This window comes from Piliocolobus tephrosceles, chromosome 13 (genome assembly GCF_002776525.5).
Source record: "Piliocolobus tephrosceles isolate RC106 chromosome 13, ASM277652v3, whole genome shotgun sequence".
In the NCBI taxonomy this organism is placed as follows: domain Eukaryota; kingdom Metazoa; phylum Chordata; class Mammalia; order Primates; family Cercopithecidae; genus Piliocolobus; species Piliocolobus tephrosceles.
Window position 1 is genome coordinate 76,660,821 of NC_045446.1, and position 17,770 is coordinate 76,678,590.

Sequence of the window (17,770 nt, forward strand, 5' to 3'; positions counted from 1 at the left end):
ATTATTGGTTTGCTCAGATTTTTCTATTTCTTCATGATTCAGTCTTGGCAGTTTGTATGTGTGTAGGAATACATCCATTTCTTCTACGTTACACAAGTTTTTAGCAAATAATTATTCATAATAGTCTCTCATGATCCATTGTACTTCTGTGTTGTCAACTATAATATCTCTTTATTTCTGATTTTATTTGAGTCTTTTCTCTTTGTCTTTTCTTGGTTAGTCTAGCTAAAGGCTGGTTGATTTTATCTTCACAAAAAATGACCTTTTAGTTTCTTTTGTATTGTTTTTCTAATCTCCAGAGCAGAAATAAAATAGAGATTAGATTATTTCTGGTCTGATCTTTATTATCTCTTTCCTTCCACTAACTTGGGCTTAGGGTTTTTAAAAAAATTCCTTGAGGTGTAACTTTTAGTTATTTGTAATTTTCTTTCTTGGTGTAGGCATTTATTGCTATAAACTTTCCTCTTAGAACTGCTTTTGCTGCATTCCATAAAGTTTGGTATATTGTGTTTTCCTTTTTGTCTCAAGATATTTTTAGATTTTCCTTTTATTTTCTTCACTGGCACACTGATTGTTTATGAGCATGTTTAATTTCCATGTATTTGTGAATTTTCCAAAATTCCTCCTGTTAATGATTTCTAGTTTCATACCATTGTGAAACCTCTGGTATAACAAGGTAAAAACTAGAAAACCCGTGTATAACAAGGTAAAAACCTAATAGCATTGTGCATTGGTTGTTAGAAGAACAAGGTAGATTCCTTCTGGTAAGTTTACCATGGCACAGAGGGGAAAGCTTTTTGAGGAGATGAAGCCCAAACTGAATTTTAAGGATAAACAGGAAAAAGCCAGGTGAAGAGAAGAAGGGGTCATGACAACAGATGTCAAGGCTGTGTGCTCCAGTCTATCAAGGCTGAGATGGAGGCATGGTTATATGAATTATATAGACATAAGGTCTAAAATGTTTTCTATCATTCAACCATTTTAAGAATCAAATTTTATTATAGTCCTTCACTAAACAGCAGATTTCTGAGCAAGTCTTTATAATTTGGATCTTCTTCAATGATCCTCATTGTTAACTACTATTCTTGTCTTAGTCTAACTCTGTAATTAGCCCCAACTTGCTATCATCGAGTTCTGTCTTTTCCAGAAATACAGCACAGCCAGACCAGATTAATGTATCAAAGGATTTCCTATTTCAGTGGTTTTCAATGTTTTGGACAGTCATGGAGTCTTCTAAGAATCTGATGAAAAATATATACCCTTCTCCTAAAAACAGGTACATACTCCTATACAACATTTTGCACGCAGTTACAAGTTTCCTAGGCCCCCTGGACCACAGGCCAAGAATCCCTGTTCTAGATGGCTTTCCTTCACCATTTTTACAAGCTTAGGCTATCAAAAGTAAAGGATTTAATTTGCTCTTGAAACTTCCCTTTCACTTTTTTTTGGCTTTTTTCCTCCTAAAATTCTGTTACTTTGCCTTGATTTTTACATACTTTTGCTGGGTACACAATTCTATACTGACATTTTCTCTCAGCCCTCTGAAGAGATTTTTATTCTCAGGTTTCTTCTCTAACAACTGTTAGAATTTTCTAAAATGTCTAGACTTTGCTTCCTGGCCTTCACATGGCCCCTTTCTTCCTTCCTTCAAAGGGCTGAGAGAAAATGTCAGTGTAGAATTGTGTACCCAGCAAAACTTTTAACAATGAAGGGAAAGTAAAAGAATTTTAGAAAAAAGCCAAAAAAGAAACCTAAAGAAAAAACAAAATATGGTTTACTAACAATAAGGGAAATGGATTCAACAGTGAGAGATTTTCTAGCATATATAAAATATTTATCAAAGTTGATCAGATATTCAAAGGAACCTCCAAAAAAATGCTTCTGGATAAAAGAAAGTAACCTCAGAAAGAATCGAGCTGCAAGAAGGAATAGTGAGCAAAGAAACTGATAATATGAATAAACGTAAACAAACATTGATTTGTACCAACAATAATGTCCAATTTGTGGTGTTAAAAGATTAAGATGTATTAACAACATTAATAGTTAAAGCATACTGAATTCCTTCAAGAGACGGGAAAAGATTCTGAACCATGTTTGACTTTTTCTAAGTTATTTAAGCACTAAAAGAACAGAAATAGGGTATATAATAGACGATATGTATTAGAGAGGCAGACTCCAGAGCCAAAATTCCGGGATTCAGATCTTAGCCTTGCAAAACTACCTATTGGGTACTATGCTCACTATCTGGGTGACAGAATCATCATTCATATTCTGGGTCACGCAATATACCCATGTAACAAATGTGCACGGGCACCCTCTGAATTTATAATAAAAGCAAAAATTAGTTTTTTTTTTAAAAAAAGTCTCATCCCTGCCATTTACTAGCTGTGTGACCTTTGGCAAATTACCGTTCTATGCCTAGGTTTTTAAAGTCAGGACAGTAGAAATGACACTAGTATCTAATTCATAGGGGTTTTGTATTATATTTAGATTAAGCTTCGAACAGCGCTTACCCTAAAATAAGTGCTACGGAAGTATTAGCCCCAGTGAAAACTTTCAAAAGAGTAAAGGGAAAACCTTAATCCAAAACAGGTCAAGAAAGGGTAAAAAATATAGAAATATAGGTCAAATAGCACAAAATAAGAGGGCAAAAATGCATACATGCTTTTTCAGCTAAAAAAGTTTGTCAGACTGGATTTATGCGGGAAAAAAAAGCGCCAAATATTATGTTGTTCCCAAGAGACACAAACATAAAAACAGGTAGAAAAAGATACACTAGTCAGAGTCAACGGCTGGGAAATCTTCCGCAACCTTACCTTGTCTTCCTGCAGTTTCTGTCCAGCCTCTTCCTTGCTTCCTATCCCACCACCCGCGCGTAGCTCCTCACTCCCTCTCCTCTTCCAGTGGGAGACAAGGAAACTCTGGACTCATCCGGCGCTTCTTCGCTTCAGCAACTGGCTCACGTCGGCGGCGGCAGTGGTGACGTCCTCACTGGTCCGCCCAACCGCGATTAGTGAAGACGTTCGCTCGTCGCGCGCAGTCTACGAAAGAGAGGGCTTGTGACGCAACGGCGCCTCGGCGTGCGCGTGTTGGCTCAGTGGAGTCGCTCAGCTGGTCCTCCTAGAGTTTGATAACCCACCGCAGCTTCACCGCGACTACTGCGGCTGCTCCAGGCAGTGCTGCGGCCGCCGCGGGCCCAGCTGTATGGTTAGGCCACCATTGTTCATGAGTAAACATATTCCTTTCTGTGGTGTTCTTGATCACTCGTTTATGGAGTTTCTGAAGGGCCCTGGAGATTACTGCCAGGGTCAGCACGACCTTTATGAGGACAAATGAATGGTGGAAAGTCGTTACTGCCCCACCAAGAAGCCCCCACAAAGCGGGTCACCTGGACACAGAAGTGTAGAACTGAGATCATCAGAGCATTTTACAAGAGTTCTGACCTAGATGGGGTAACCCTTGGGGCACTTCCTTTCCACTGGCTCAGAATTACTGAATTGAAGAACCGTGGCTTCTTGTTGGAAGGTTCATTTCATTTCCTGTCAGTACCAACTTCATATTCAAAGCTCTGTGAATTTCAAGTGGAGTATATTGGCATAGACTTCAGTTTCTTGACATCATTTCTGTATTCAAAAATTTTTAATTTTTTTCATAACCATATCAGTGTCTTTTTTTTTTTTTTAACTGAATTAACGTGGCCCCAATGAATCACCCAGCTCCAGTGGGAGTCACATACGGGAACATGAGATTTCTAATCATACACAACCCAACCAATTCGACCTTACAGAGATTTATAGAAGAACTTAAGAAATACGGGGTTACCACAATGGTAAGAGTATGTGAAACAACTTATGACCCTGCTCTTGTGGAGAAAGAAGGCATCCAGTTTCTGGACTAGCCTTTTGATGATGGTTCATCACCATCCAACCAAATTGTTGATGACTGGTTAAGTCTTGTAGACGTTAAGTTTCGTGAAGAACCTTGTTGTTGTATTGCCGTTCACTGTGTTGCAGGTCTTGGGAGGACTCCGGTGCTTGTTGCCCTAGCATTGATTGAAAGTGGAATGAAAAATGAAGATGCAGTACAGTTTATAAGAGAAAAACGGCGCGGCGCTTTTAACAGCAAGCAACTTTTATATTTGGAGAAATCATTCTCAAATGCGGCTTCGCTTCAAAGACTCCAGTGGTCACAGAAACAACTGTTGTATTCAATAAGCCTGACTGCCTGATGCTATTGCCTTGAAAGTGGGACTTCAGACAAGACCTAATTTATTGTACATTTTAGCCAACATATGGGCTTAGTGAGTAAGTCTGATGAAGCTTCCACAGGGATATTGAAAAGCCACGAATTTAACAGAAATGCAGCTTCTATGTTTGGCTTGGTGCTATTCCCATGCCAGAAAAAATACATAAGAAATCTGCAGATTAGATGCCAAGATCCCCAGCACAAAATTTGTGTATTTTTAGTGTCATACAGAATTAAAACTCCAGGAACTATAACTTTATGTAGTTCATCCCTTAAGTCATATCAAACACTGCAAGTAGGGCCTATATGATTATTTGCCTGCTTCATGTTTACCATCCCACGTGGGTCTCAGTATACATCAGGTTTGTCCAACAGGTGATTTTGTTGGATTCTTTACACATCTTGTGATTATCTGATGTCTTTCTCTAATCTCGTTTTGTTATGAAAACCTCCATTTTGAAAAATCAATGTCTGATTGAAAGTTCATGCAAAATCCACGTTGTACAGAAGCATATGTGTTGAATGTCTTCAGATAAAAAGGCCTTATCATTGATGTTTACGGTGGGGGTGTAACTTAACAGGGAGGGCCCTGAAGACAAAATGAGAGGAGACTATGAAATATTTCTAGTAAAATGTTGTTTTGATCTTGTGCAGAACATATGAACTAGGACTTTTAATTTAGTAAATGTTTTTTAAAAGGTAAAGATGCATTGGTCCAAGATAAATAAAGCAAATATGGACAGAATTACAAGGAAAATTGACAAGTTTACCATAGCAGTGGGAAATTTTATTGTCCCTCTTTCAGAAGCAGATCAAGTACACAAAAATCAAGATTTTGGATATAGATCTACACAAAACAGTCAACAAACTCAATCCCATGAACATACAAAGGGCATTGCATCCAACAGTGGGAGAATAGGTATTTATAAGAGTACATGAACTATTACATTTGACCATATATTTGACTATAAACCCATTTCGGCACATTTTAAGCTATTTGAAAAATACAGAACACCTTTTATCACCACAATTCAATTAAATTAGGAAAGAAGTTAATATCCACACATCCATAATTTTGAAAATCTCTCTAGAGACTTCCACTTCTAAATAGGATGTAGTAGGTCATGGCAGCTTAAAACTTTTCCTGCAACAACTAGAAAAAGATGGAAAAATTATAAAGATCATATTTAAAGATATGTGAGAGCTATGAAAGCAATAAGGACTAGGTGAATGGGAATTCCAGAGAGGGAGGAGGCCTCCTGAGGTAAGTGACCATTTTATTTTCTAGGGACATTTTCTGATTCTGGACATGAACTAATAAGGATCAAGCTTGGTCCATGAAGAGGGTCTGTCCTGAGGGAAAGGGAAACCCAGAAAAGCTTTTGGTGGTCACGTGGGGCTGGTGCAACAAATTGGAAAATTAAGAACTTTGGCCAGTTTCCTCTACCTGTTGTAAGTTGGGTTCCCCAGGAAACAGACACTGAATCTGAGATTGGCATCCAAAGGATTACTGGGGTGTCTTCTCAGGGAACCACACCTATGGGGGAGCAAGAGAAATAGGATAGGGCATAAGAAGTTGAATTGTGATACATAGTAGTTGCAACAGTAGCCTCAGCCAGTCTCATAGGGAGCTCTGAGGATGGGATGGCTATTTAGAGATGTTCTCAATTGAGGCTAGGAAGCTGGGCCTTTGGGCCCTTGAATCAACCAGTCATTGCCTGTAGGCTTCCTTTGGGAATGACAGCATAATCTTGGGTGAAGCGTTCACCTTCAGTTGAGGGCAATGCCTAGAGAGCAATGCAGCTGTGGGCCCTCAGCTGATAATGACATCTGGAGGAATGAGTGTTTCAGACCCAAGGCAGGATCTAGGTGGTGCAACCACAGCATCCACTCTCTTAAATGATACTTGCTGAATACTGGGGCTATGTGTGGGAGGCTGGGGAGTTAGAGGGAAGACTTAAAAGGCAAGGGAACTCCTCCTCAATCTAATAGTGCTTAGGAGACAAAGTTCTCCACATTCTTACCAACACATCTCTCTTTTATTATAGCCATTCTGGTGAGTGTAGTTATACCATTGTGGTTTTAATTTTCATATTGCTAATAATATTAAGCATTTTTTCATGTGCTTGTTGGCCATTCACCTATCTTTTTGGATAAAATGCTGATTTAAATATTTTCCTCATTTTAAAATTTGAATTGTCATCTTCTTATTAAGTTGAAGTAGTTCTTTATATATTCTGGATCCAATGTCTTTATCAGATATATGATTTGCAATTATTTTCTCCCAGTCTGCTGCTTGTCTTTTTTCCTCCCAAAAAAAGTGTTTCAAAGTGCAAAATTTTAAATTTCGATGAAGTGCAATTTATTTCTTTTATGAATCATGCTTTTAAAGTTGTATCTCAGAACTCTCCTCAACCTAAGTCATAAAGATTTTCTGCTATATTTTCTCCTAGAAATTTTACAGTTTTAGCTCTCACATTTAGGTCTGTGATCCGTTTCAGGTTAGTTTTTGTTTGTTTTGAGATGTGTAAAGGTTAATTTTTGTGTTTAGTGTGAGGTGTCTAAGTTAACTTTTTTTTGCATGTGGATATTCAATTGTTTCAGCACAATTTGTTCAAAAGACTCTCTTTCCCCCAATGAATTACCTTAGTAATTCTGATGAAAAGCCAATTTACCATAAATGTAAAAACTTATTTGTGAACTCTCAGTTCTGCTTCATTTATTTATATGACCACACAGTCTTTTTTTGGTATAAATTTAAGGTGTACAAGTGCAGTTTTGTTACATGCATATATTGCATAGTGGTGGAGTATGGGCTTTTAGTGTAATCATTACTCAAATAGTGAATATTATACCCATTAAGCAAATTCTTATGCCTCGCTCCTCTTCCACCCTCTCACCCTTCCAGGTCTCCAGTGAGATTCCACATTCTTTGTTCATGTGTACACGTTATTTAGTTCCCAATTATGAGAACATATGGCATTTCACTTTCTGTTTCTGAATTGTTTCACTTAAGGGCCTCCAGTTCTATTTATGTTGCTGCAAAACACATGATTTTATTCCTTTTTTACGGCTGAATAGTATTCCATTGTACATATATATTCATTTTCTTCTCTATTTTCTTTATCCAACCATTGACTGATGGAAACTTAGATTGATTTCACGGCTTTGCTATTGGACCACACAGTCTTGATCATTGTATCTTTATGGAAGGTTCTTGACATTGAATAGGGCACTTTGTTCTTCTTTATACTTTTTTTTGACTCTTTGAGATCCTTTACATTTCCACATACATTTTAGAATCAGCCTGTAAGTTTCCACCAAAAAAGCCTACAAGGGTTTTGATAGGTATAGTGTTGACTTTATAGATCAATATGAAGAGAATTGCAATTTTGACAATATTGAGTCTTCGAATCCATGAACAAAGAATCTCTCTCAATTTATTTAGATCTTTAATTTCTATCAGCAATGTTTTGTAGTGTTCGGTATACTATACTTGCACTTCTAAAATTTATTTCTAAGTATCTTTTCTTTTTGATGCAGTTGTAAGTGAAATTGTTTTCTTAATTTTATTTTTAGATCATTTGCTGCCAGCATATAGAAACACAACTGGTTTTTATATGTTGACCTTGTGTTTGGTGATCTTTCAAAACTAATTTATTAGTTCCAGTAAACAGAGAGAGAGAGAGAGAGAGAGAGGAGAGAGAGAATGAATGAATGAATGAATGAATGTGTATGTGTTCTTTAGCATTTTTTACATGCAGGATTAGATTCTCTGTGAATCAAGGCAGTATTAACTCTGTTTCCAGTCTTGACACCTTTAGCTTCTCTTTCTTGCTTCGTTGCACTGGCTAAACACCCTCCGTGTTGACTAGAAGTGGTAAAAACAACATCCTTGCCTTGTTCCAGATCTTAGGGAGAAAGTGTTCATTCTTTTACCATTAAATATGTTATCTTTGGCTCTTTATAGATGACCTTTGTTAAGTTGAGGATGTTCTTTTCTATTTCTACTTTGTTTAGAGTTTTTTCATAAACAGGCGTTGATGTTTTTCAAATGCTTTCTTCATATCTATTGGCATGATTATATGATTTTTTGTCTTTCATTCTATTAACGTTATTGAACAACCATACTGAACAATTTTTGAATGTTAAAAAGCTATATTTCTGAGGATAAAGCCCACTTGTTTGTTGTATGTAATTTTTAGATTTCATGTTGCTGAATTTGGTTTGCTAATATTTTGTTTAGGATTTTTGCATCTATATTCATGAAGGATATTGGCCTGTACTTTTCTTGTGCTACTTTTATCTGGCTTTGATATGGCAATACGAGTATCATAGAATGATTTGGGAAGTGTTCCTTCCCCTATTTTCTGAAAGAGTTTCTGAGTAATTGGTGTTATTACTTAAGTATTTGATAAATTCCAGCAAATGAAGCCATCTGGACATGGCTTTTCTTGGGGGAAAGATTTTTTAATTACTAATTTCATTACTTATTATAGATATATTGATTTGTGCTCTAATCTTTGCTTGCTTTGAATTTTGTTTGCTGTCCCCCACCCCCAGTTTCTTAAGGAGGAAGTTTAAATTATTCACTTGAGACTTTTGTTCTTTCCTTTCTCTCTTTCTTTCTCTTCTGATATAGGAATTTGCATTAGTCAGGGTACTCCAGAGAAACAGAATCAATAGGATCTTTCTCTCTCTCTCTGTTGATTTATTATAAGGAATTGGCTTGGCTCACATGATTATGGAAGCTGTCAAATTCTAAGATCTATAGGGTGAGTCAGCAAGCTGGAGACCTAGGAGAGATGATGGTATAGTTCCTGTCTAAAGGCAGGAAAAAGCCAATATCCCAGTTAGAAGGGCATCAGGTAGGAGTAAGTCTCTCTTACTCAAGGGAGGGTCAATCCATTTTTTCTATTCAGGCCTTCAACTAATTGGTTGAGGGCAATTAGTGGAGGGCAATCTACTTTACTTAGTTTAATGATTTAAATGTTAATCTCATCCAAAGATACCCTCACAGAAACACCCAGAATAACATTTGATCAAATATCTGGGCACCCTGTGGTGCCATAAAATTAACTATGACAACCTTTAAAGCTATAAAGTTTCTTTCTAAATGCTGCTTTAGCTATATCTTATTAATTTTCATATGATTTTAAAAATTCAGTTCAACATATATAACTTGGCTTGTGATTTCTTCTTTGATCTGTGGGTTATTTTGAAATGTACTGTTTTCCAGTATTTTGGAATTTCCCATAGTTTTCTGTTTATTGATTTCTAATTTAGTTATTGATTCTGTTACTCTATAGAGCCAATTGCATTTGAATTGCAAGGGTGAATGCTGTTTCCAGGCAGAAAGTTAGAGTGAACTAAAATTTAATCGGTAAAGAGAAAAAAGGGGAAGGGAAGGACTTCCCAGAAGGAGAGACCAAGCATGGATAATATCAGCATAGGCTTGAAAGTACATGTGTTTAGTGCTGGCAAGATGGTCAGTGTGGCTGGAACAAAGGAAGTGTAATTTGTATCTTCTTTCTTTTTGTCTTGGTTAGTATAGCGAAAGTTTGTTTATTTAATCATTTTAAAAAACCTATTTTGCTTTCATTGATTTTCTCTACTATTGCTTTTCTTTTCTACTATATTGATTATAAAGGATATGTAGTGGAGGTACAGAAGAAGTTGTGGGACATGATATAAAAAGATAGTGTCAAAAATTCCATGGTGTTCAGATTCCAGCTTTGCTCTTCAAACTCTCTTCTGAATAGTTTTTCATTCTTTATGATCCCAAGGATTGTAGAGGAGGGATGTTTTCTCAGGATATTCTTCACTGAGCATCAGCACCGAGGAAGCAGTTTTTGGAAGAATAAGACCTGAGCAAGAGGTGAGTGGTATCTCTGCTAATTACTTCTCTATAAGTCTAATAGTCCATCTAGTCTGTCCTTGAGAGTTGGTCATATAGGACCTATCCGTTGCTGGCAGTGGAGATCCTGAGGCTGAGGTGGCTGCAGGAGTAGAGCCCTAAGCATGATTTATTGATTCCTTTATTATACAATGAAATTAGAGTCTGGAAGCTGCCATCTCAACATGTCTTAACATCTTAGTAGTATCTAATTTCAGGGGGCTGCAAGCTCTCTCCCGCCCCCACCCCTATGAAATGGGCTCTGCTGAACATGAGAGAGATGAAGGCTAGCACTGAACTTGGTCTAAGAAACACCCAGGATGGACTGATATTACTCACTAAGAAAACTGCTTTGGGTTGCTCAACTACTTCAGAGAGTGAAGGATGGAAGCCAGAGTGTGTTCCAGAGCCAGGAAAATGAAATCAAGTCTTCCCTAGAACTCCCTGTGGTGCTCTTCCTCTCACTGCCTCTCTTCCTCCTCACTCCTTGGCAGGCTGACCATCCCCACCCACATTTCTCTGGTTTTCCTTTTAGAAAAAAGAATGTCTAAGACTCAACAACCTAAGGGCAGTGACCTGAATAGTTAGCGAGCTGCCCCTAGCCACTCTTAATTTCACACACTGCCGAGTCTTGAAGGGTGTGTGTTGCTGACATGGACTAAACTCCCTGATGGGTGGACTGTGCTTTCTGGCTGGTGGCTGTGCTCACATTATTCATCTCCCCATGACTCCCACCCATCTTTTCCTCTTGGGACTCAGTGCAAACACTGCTGTCCCTGAAGCCTTCTCTTACATTTCCATAGGAAGCATCCTCTCCCTTTTCTGACTGCCCTCAGTTTTTATCTGCTCTTCTTTCATGCACTTACCACTTTCTCCCTTATGGCAAAATGAATTGTGTCCAGTTTCCTCCACTAGAGCCAGAGCTCTGTGGAGGCAGGATTCTAGGTGAGATTCTGCATTTCCCACAAGGCCTGGCCAATAGTTGATGATTAATGGATGAAGAAATGCTTAGGAAGGAACTCAGAGGAGGGTTCAGAAAAGTGAACTCCCAGGGCCTTCAGAGACAAGGCTTTTATTCACTGTATGCCTTGGCATCTCCTCTCACACCAGAAAGTTTAAAAGAAAAAACACAGCGACAAGGATTCACTTGGGCCATTTTGGAACCCATTTATATTGTGGGTGTTACTCTGGGCTTCATCTAGCCCCATACCAGGCTCTGAGACTGCATCAGACCGTCTGAACATTCATGGCTTCCTTGGGCCAAGTATAGCTGTCCAGTGTAAAGGAGTCATAGTCTGGAGTGTAGACCAGGGATCTCACAAAAGCCTCCTTGTCCTTAGGCTCTGGATAGTAGGAAGCCAGGTTGTGTTTGTACGCGTAGTCGAGAACCTAGAGAAAAACATGTTTGGCTAAGGAACCGGATCTAAGGGGAAACCTGCGTAAGGATCCTTGCTTGGGGTCATGAGGGAGGGGAATACACCTTAAGGAACCAGACTTGTTCCTTTCATGAGTATGGCACAGGCAGCTTCAACATAGTGGAATAAATACTGAGCCAGGATCAAGAGGCTTCAGCATAAATTCTGCCTGCTTCCAAAGGCCTGTGGGTCCTCAGAGGTGATATTATCCTTGCTGAGCCTCAGTTTCCTCATCTGTAAAATGGGAGTAAAGAGATCTTTCTCTGGAGCAGTGTTGATAAAATCAGACAACAGGCAAATGTGTCCAGAACCTGATTTTTTTTCCACTAGAATATGGGTTAAATTGGATGAACAGCCTGGACACTGTTCTCTGGGTATTAGATTTGGCTTCAAGAGAATATGAATCTAAATATCACCCAAAGGAAGAAACTGACAGGGTGAAGCTGGACCCTGAGCTGGACTGTTAATCTTGAGGCTTGATTCTGAATTTTGACAACTCGTGGGTAGTGTGTGCTGTTGTACAATGCATTTTCTGAAATTACTTTTAAACTTATAGAAAATGTAAAACATGCACACTAATAGAAATAATAGTATGATAAACTCTCATATATCTATTATCCAGCTTTAACAGTTATCAATGTTGGGCCAGTCTTTATTGCACCATGTTCTGATTCTTTGAAAACCCATCATCTCTGCACAGTTTTATAGTTTGGAATATTCCATGAAGCTGATCACCCCATAGCCAGCCATTCTGAGAAAAAGGGGAAGAAAGAGATTTACCCTGGCCGAGAGAGCACTGGGTATGGAGCTTTTTCACTGTTCTCTGCCAATCTCCAGAATTCTGGGAGAGGAACTACTGGCCCTTTGAAGAAGGAGGAAACTGAGGCTCAGGGAAGTGAAGTGATTGGGCCAATGTTATACCATTGCTGATTGGCAGAGCTGGGACCCCAAAGTCTGAGCTTTTTCCATGATGCTATGCAAGCTGACCTTTCTTATAAATGGGCGCTTATGAGTCATTTCTAAAATATTCCCATATTCTGGTCCATGGACTTTGATGACCTTTCTGCTTGGTGTATTAGGGGAAATCCAGGAGATTTCCCAGAACTGGCCTGGGTGGGTGTTTGGGGTGGAGCTCAAGCTGCAAACAAGAGTTTGTCACCCAGCCTCTGGGTTACATGTAGTGCAGCTCAAGGAGATCCAATGTCTCCACAGTTTCCATCTCCTTAACCCTCCTAAAGTCACAGACAGAGAAAGTGTTTGAGCCTCACTACCCATATTACAGGGGTAGGATGCCCCTTACTTTGATGGCAATTCTCAAAGACACATCTCGGATGGTGCTCAGTGGTGGGTACAGTCTCCCCTGGGACAGATGCTGCTCAGAGACTTCCTGGGCAATTTGCTGGGGAGAAGGAGAGAACCGAGAGGAATAAGCTGAGTCTCTGCCTTCCCAAAACAAGCCCAACCCGTTACCCTAGAGGCTCACCCCACCCTGCATAGTTAGTCAAACACTGCAATTCCAACTGTTGGCTCTGTTACCAGGGAAGCTTAATGCTTGGGCTTAAGAGAGGACACATCCTTTCTGTACTGTAAGACTGGCTGAGGCTTAAAACAACATTAAGTGTCTCTGATTTCCAAAGGAAAATCACTAAAGCCAAGATGAATAAATTTGTGGCCTGCAAAGCAAAGGCTATGAGATCTCCTCTTGGCTGGTCCAGCCTGTTGCATGGGGATCCCTGGGTCCCTCGCTTCCTGCGTCCCAGCCTCCTTCCACGTGCTTGATACCATCTTGAGTGACCATCTAGCCTATGTTACATCTTTTTGTTCAGTCTCCTGGAGCTCTTCCTTCCAGCTCTGGTCTCAGTCTGAGGAAGGCCTCTCCTCCAGTGAGTAGCTGAGCCTCATACCTTATTGGAATAAATGTCCTAAGCACATCATCCTGAGAACAGAGCCTCCCATAGCTTCCCTTCCAGGTTCAGAGCTTGCCTCTGAGGGTTAAGCCTCATCTGCCACAGGCCCTCATCCTCCAGGCTAAGACACTGGAGTTTGTTCAGCCTTGCAAATCAACCTCTTTAATGTGGTGGCTCTGAATCTATTCCCACCCAGTGTTCTGGTGTTAAATTTAAACTTGGGAAATGCCACTTGTGCTCTCTGAGAACTGTGCGTCTTAGAAGTGACAAGACTGAGAAGTTGGTCTCTCCTCAATGTTTTCAGATATGAGGGAAGTGAGCCTCCCCCTCTACCTCCTTCTCACACTTCCATCTTTCTTTTCCATTCATTCAGTCAAATGCTCACTGGTCACAGGTCAAACTTGACCTATTTTACAGAGTCGTTATAATGAAATGAGGTGGTGCATGCACATCTCACTAAAGCCTATATTAATTGAAAATCAAATTCAACTTAAATTATCTTCACTAAAAGTACCCTTTTCAGAACTATAACTTGCCAGGCCTTTGAAGACCATAATGTGAGCTCCTATAGGGGAGGGGCTTTATCTTCCTCACAGTGGGTGATGATAAGTAGATCCAGGAGAGGTTCCTGTATAATTGATGGACACTGCTCGTGAAATGATGGAGCTGAACTGTCTCACTGTACTGGAGGTAGTGGGGCAGATGTGTGGATGTCGCATGGTATTGCACAGGAAGGACTCTAGCAATTGTGTTTCTACTCAACAAGGGACTTTGCTTTCAGGCTGACTTCAAGCAGAAAGTGGCTCTTTCCATCCAATGGGGGCTTCACACAGCTCTGCTCACAGCTACAGGACAAGAACACCCACCATAGCAATGAGAAGATAGACAAACAGAATACTCAGACAAAAGGAAGAGAGAACTGTAACACAAAGTCATAAGTAGTGTGCACGGGGCAGGGGGCAGCTGAAGAGCCTTTGGGAGACATTATTTGCACAGCCTTGGAAAGCCAGGGCTCAAAGACTAGACATAGTAAGAAGGGACCTGGTGCATGAGGTTAGCTCCCTGTGGGACTCACAGAAATGGATCCAGACAGGGCTGTGTGGAAGCCATACACATGTCTCATTGGCTCTAAGCTTTCACCAGTGCCTCAGTGAGGAGGAAATGCAGAAGGATGTTAGAAGTCACAGGAGAGCCTTTGGAACTTGTTACGTGTAAATATGTTTAATATTTATATATGGCTTTGATTAGCTTAACCTCCCAACAGAAACATTTCTGTGCCTTGCTTTTGTCAGGGTGAGGATAAATGTCAGGTGCCTGGCACTTGGTAACCACCTGGTAATTTCGGCCACTGTAACTGTTATCAATAACCATTAGTGTGAATATAGGTTGTCATTCTTAATGAATTATTTCATGGTTTTCATCATGTCTAGTAAAGAACTCTTTTGTGCGCTTTTCTAGTAAAATACCTGGAACAGGTACATCTCCAACACTCATATCAGTGTTCAAGATCTGGGTCCTCCAAGGAGAAAAAACCAGGTATGACACCCACCCCCTCCCTCACAGAAAACTGTCCTAGTGGGGCTTACTACCGCCAGTTACTCTAGTGATTTGGTTAAGGCCTGTGGCTGGAAGAAGCCATCACCTATAATGGTCCACAAGCCCTCAGTTTTAGGTGGCTTTGATGGCATCTCCTCTGTCTAGGCATCTAGATGGCATTGCTAGGAGGCAGGGGGCAGAATGAGGCATGTTTCGTCCTCTGTTAGTGCCTCTTGCTAATACCCTTCACCACTATTCCTCATTCCCTATCCAAAGCCCCATGTGTGATTGAAGAGGTCAAGCTTCAGGGTGGCCATGAGAGATGCTTGAGGTTTAAGCACTTTGGGAATCCACTGGCAACGTTGGGGCAGATGGGCAGAAGAGATAAGAGAGATCCAGTATAGGACCCAGTGTTAACCCACAAACTCTATTGCAAGCATTTGAGGGAGCAAGGACAGTGATACCTCTGCTGTCAGGAGGAAGATCTCATCTGGGATGTGCCGGATCCCGCCGGCGATGACTCCCAGTGCCACCCCAGGGAACACGTAAGCATTGTTTCCCTGCCCAGGAATGAAGGTCTTGCCATCTTCCAGAGTCACACTCTTAAAAGGACTTCCACTGGCAAAAATCCCCCGGCCCTGGAGGCAGGAAGAAAACCAGAGATGAACTTGGAGATTGGTTTGGGGTAATAATCGTGGCCCCCTATTCTTATTTTCCAAATGTTGGACCCTTCTTCATCCTCTCCCCAATGCCCAGCACCATGCTGAGAACATGGCAGGTATTTAAAGCACATTTGTTCATTTGACCAGAAAGCTCAGCCCTCACCTGCTATTTAGCAGCCAAGAAACTGCTGAAAGGTGATGATGTTCACAGTAACATTTTTGTCACCTCCTGGCAGGGCCAACCCAGGACATGACAGAATGTGGCCTAGAGTGTACAAGTGCCTCAGGTTCTGGGTTCTGGTCAAACCTCTGTGTTATTAAGGGTGAACCTTCAGCAGCATAGCACAAAGAGCTTGGGTTTTGGAGTCAGACCTGGGTTTGACAGCCAGCTCTATTCCTTATTAGTTCTGTGACCCTGGGCATGTTACTTCATCTTTCTGAAACTCAGTTTGCTCATCAGCGATGTATGAATATTTTTCACCCTCATGGGGTTACTCATAGTAATTGTTACTATGTCCTCTCAGCCGGGGGAAGGAAGGACTCCCCGCTGACCTCGGTGACCCGGTAGCACTTCTCAGCCGTGCACTCGGCCTTGCTGGTGGGGTTGCTCAGGGCAAAGATGATAGGGCGCTCGTGGAAGGAGGCCATGTCCCTCAGAATCTGCTCCGTGAAGGCTCCTGCGATGGCAGCAACACCTACAGGGAAAAGGGGGGTAGTGGGGATGCCTACTCTTTATAAACAACTTATTCCTCTTCTGCCGGTGGTGGTGGGGGAACTAGGAACACCATGAAAGACTTGGTCTTGGGCCTGGCATTTGCCACAAGGACTGAGAGAGCAGAAGGGAAAATAGTCTTCCTGCTTGAGCTGCCTGAGACCTCCTTTTCATCTCTAAGGGACCACTGGTCCACCTCAGGTCCCTGCCAGTTAAGCTGCCCCTGTGAAGGCATTCCTAGGCATTTCCATGGACAGTGAGCTGTTCCTCAGGACACAGGGAGATGCCAGGGTCTGCTTTGGGAGAGGAATGCCCACCTCATTGTGGTTAGAGAGACCAGGCTGGGTGCGGTGGCTCATGCCTGAAATCCTAGCACTTTCGGAGGCCGGGGGCAGTGGGGCAGGGACAGTTCACCTGAGGTCAGGAGTTTGAGACCAGCCTGGCCCAAATGGTGAAAACCTGTCTCTACTAAAAATACAAAAATTAGCTGGGCATGGTGGCGGGCACCTATAATGCCAGCTACTTCAGAGGCTGAAGCAGGAGAATCAGTTGAACCCAGGGGGCAGAGGTTGCAGTGAACTGAGATTGCACCATTGTGCTCCAGCCTGGATGAAAGAGCAAAACTCTGTCTCAAAGAAAAAAAAAACAAAAAGAGAGAGAGAGAGAGAGAAAGAGAGAGACCAGCCCTGCACTTTTTCACTGCATTGTATATTTCTGCATCATTGAGCCCTAACTCTGGTGCCTTAGTTCTATGGTTTCTATACAGTAGCCACTCAATAACAGTTTGTGGCATTGAATTGCACTTGGGATAGGGGAAAGAGCTGTTTCCATGGGTTACTTAGGCTTCCTGGCTGAGCCTCTGTCTCTCCATCTGCAAGTCAAGAGGGTTAGCTGGGCTGGGCAGTGGGTACCCTCCCTCCTCCTACCTATGATGGCTGTGGGCTTCACCAGCCTCACCACCTCCTCCAGGGAGTTCACTTCAGGATGGTCTTGGGCAAACATCTCCTTTTCATGGTTCAGGTGGCTCCTCCCCTATAGGAAAAGAACACAGAGCAGCTGTGGTCATGATGGCCTGTTGGGCAGGAGTACAGATGCATTTGGAAACTCTGAGAGCGATTCCTGCTGAGCCCCATGCTTTGGTCTGAGCTGTCAGATGTTTTGGGGCCCATCTTCTTGACTACATTTCCTGGCAGAACCCATGGTGGGACCTAAGTGTGAGAGTGGGGTGTTTGTGTGTGTGTATGCACATTTCTTTAACCCAAACCACATATAGAGAATCCATAAAGAATTTCTTTGAGCTGTTAGGATTCTGGCTTCCTGGAACAGGAGAGAAAGACTTTTGGGCAATGCCTGAGTCTCACCAAGACCCTTTGGCCCAAGGCACCCACCACCCAAGC

General features: G+C 41.4%; 1 protein-coding gene and 1 pseudogene across 2 annotated transcripts in view; one reads left to right on the plus strand and one right to left on the minus strand.

Moving 5' to 3' along the window:
• Positions 1 to 3,703: 3,703 nt before the first annotated feature.
• On the plus strand, positions 3,704 to 4,214 carry LOC111540714 (annotated as a pseudogene).
• Positions 4,215 to 5,225: 1,011 nt separating this feature from the next.
• The window catches only part of ME3 (malic enzyme 3), a 223,604-nt gene continuing 211,059 nt past the window's right edge, over positions 5,226 to 17,770 (minus strand). Inside the window, exons 11-16 of one of the 2 annotated variants that reach the window (XM_023209232.2) lie at positions 17,300 to 17,405; positions 16,214 to 16,356; positions 15,464 to 15,637; positions 12,857 to 12,955; positions 11,352 to 11,530; positions 5,226 to 5,782 (exon numbers count right to left, since the gene is read on the minus strand). In XM_023209232.2, coding sequence (XP_023065000.1) covers positions 11,369 to 11,530; positions 12,857 to 12,955; positions 15,464 to 15,637; positions 16,214 to 16,356; positions 17,300 to 17,405 — 684 coding nt within the window. In that variant the 3' untranslated portion in view covers positions 5,226 to 5,782; positions 11,352 to 11,368. Of the gene's footprint in view, positions 5,783 to 11,197; positions 11,531 to 12,856; positions 12,956 to 15,463; positions 15,638 to 16,213; positions 16,357 to 17,299; positions 17,406 to 17,770 lie in introns of those variants that run through there. The other variant, XM_023209231.2, reaches the window with a different exon arrangement.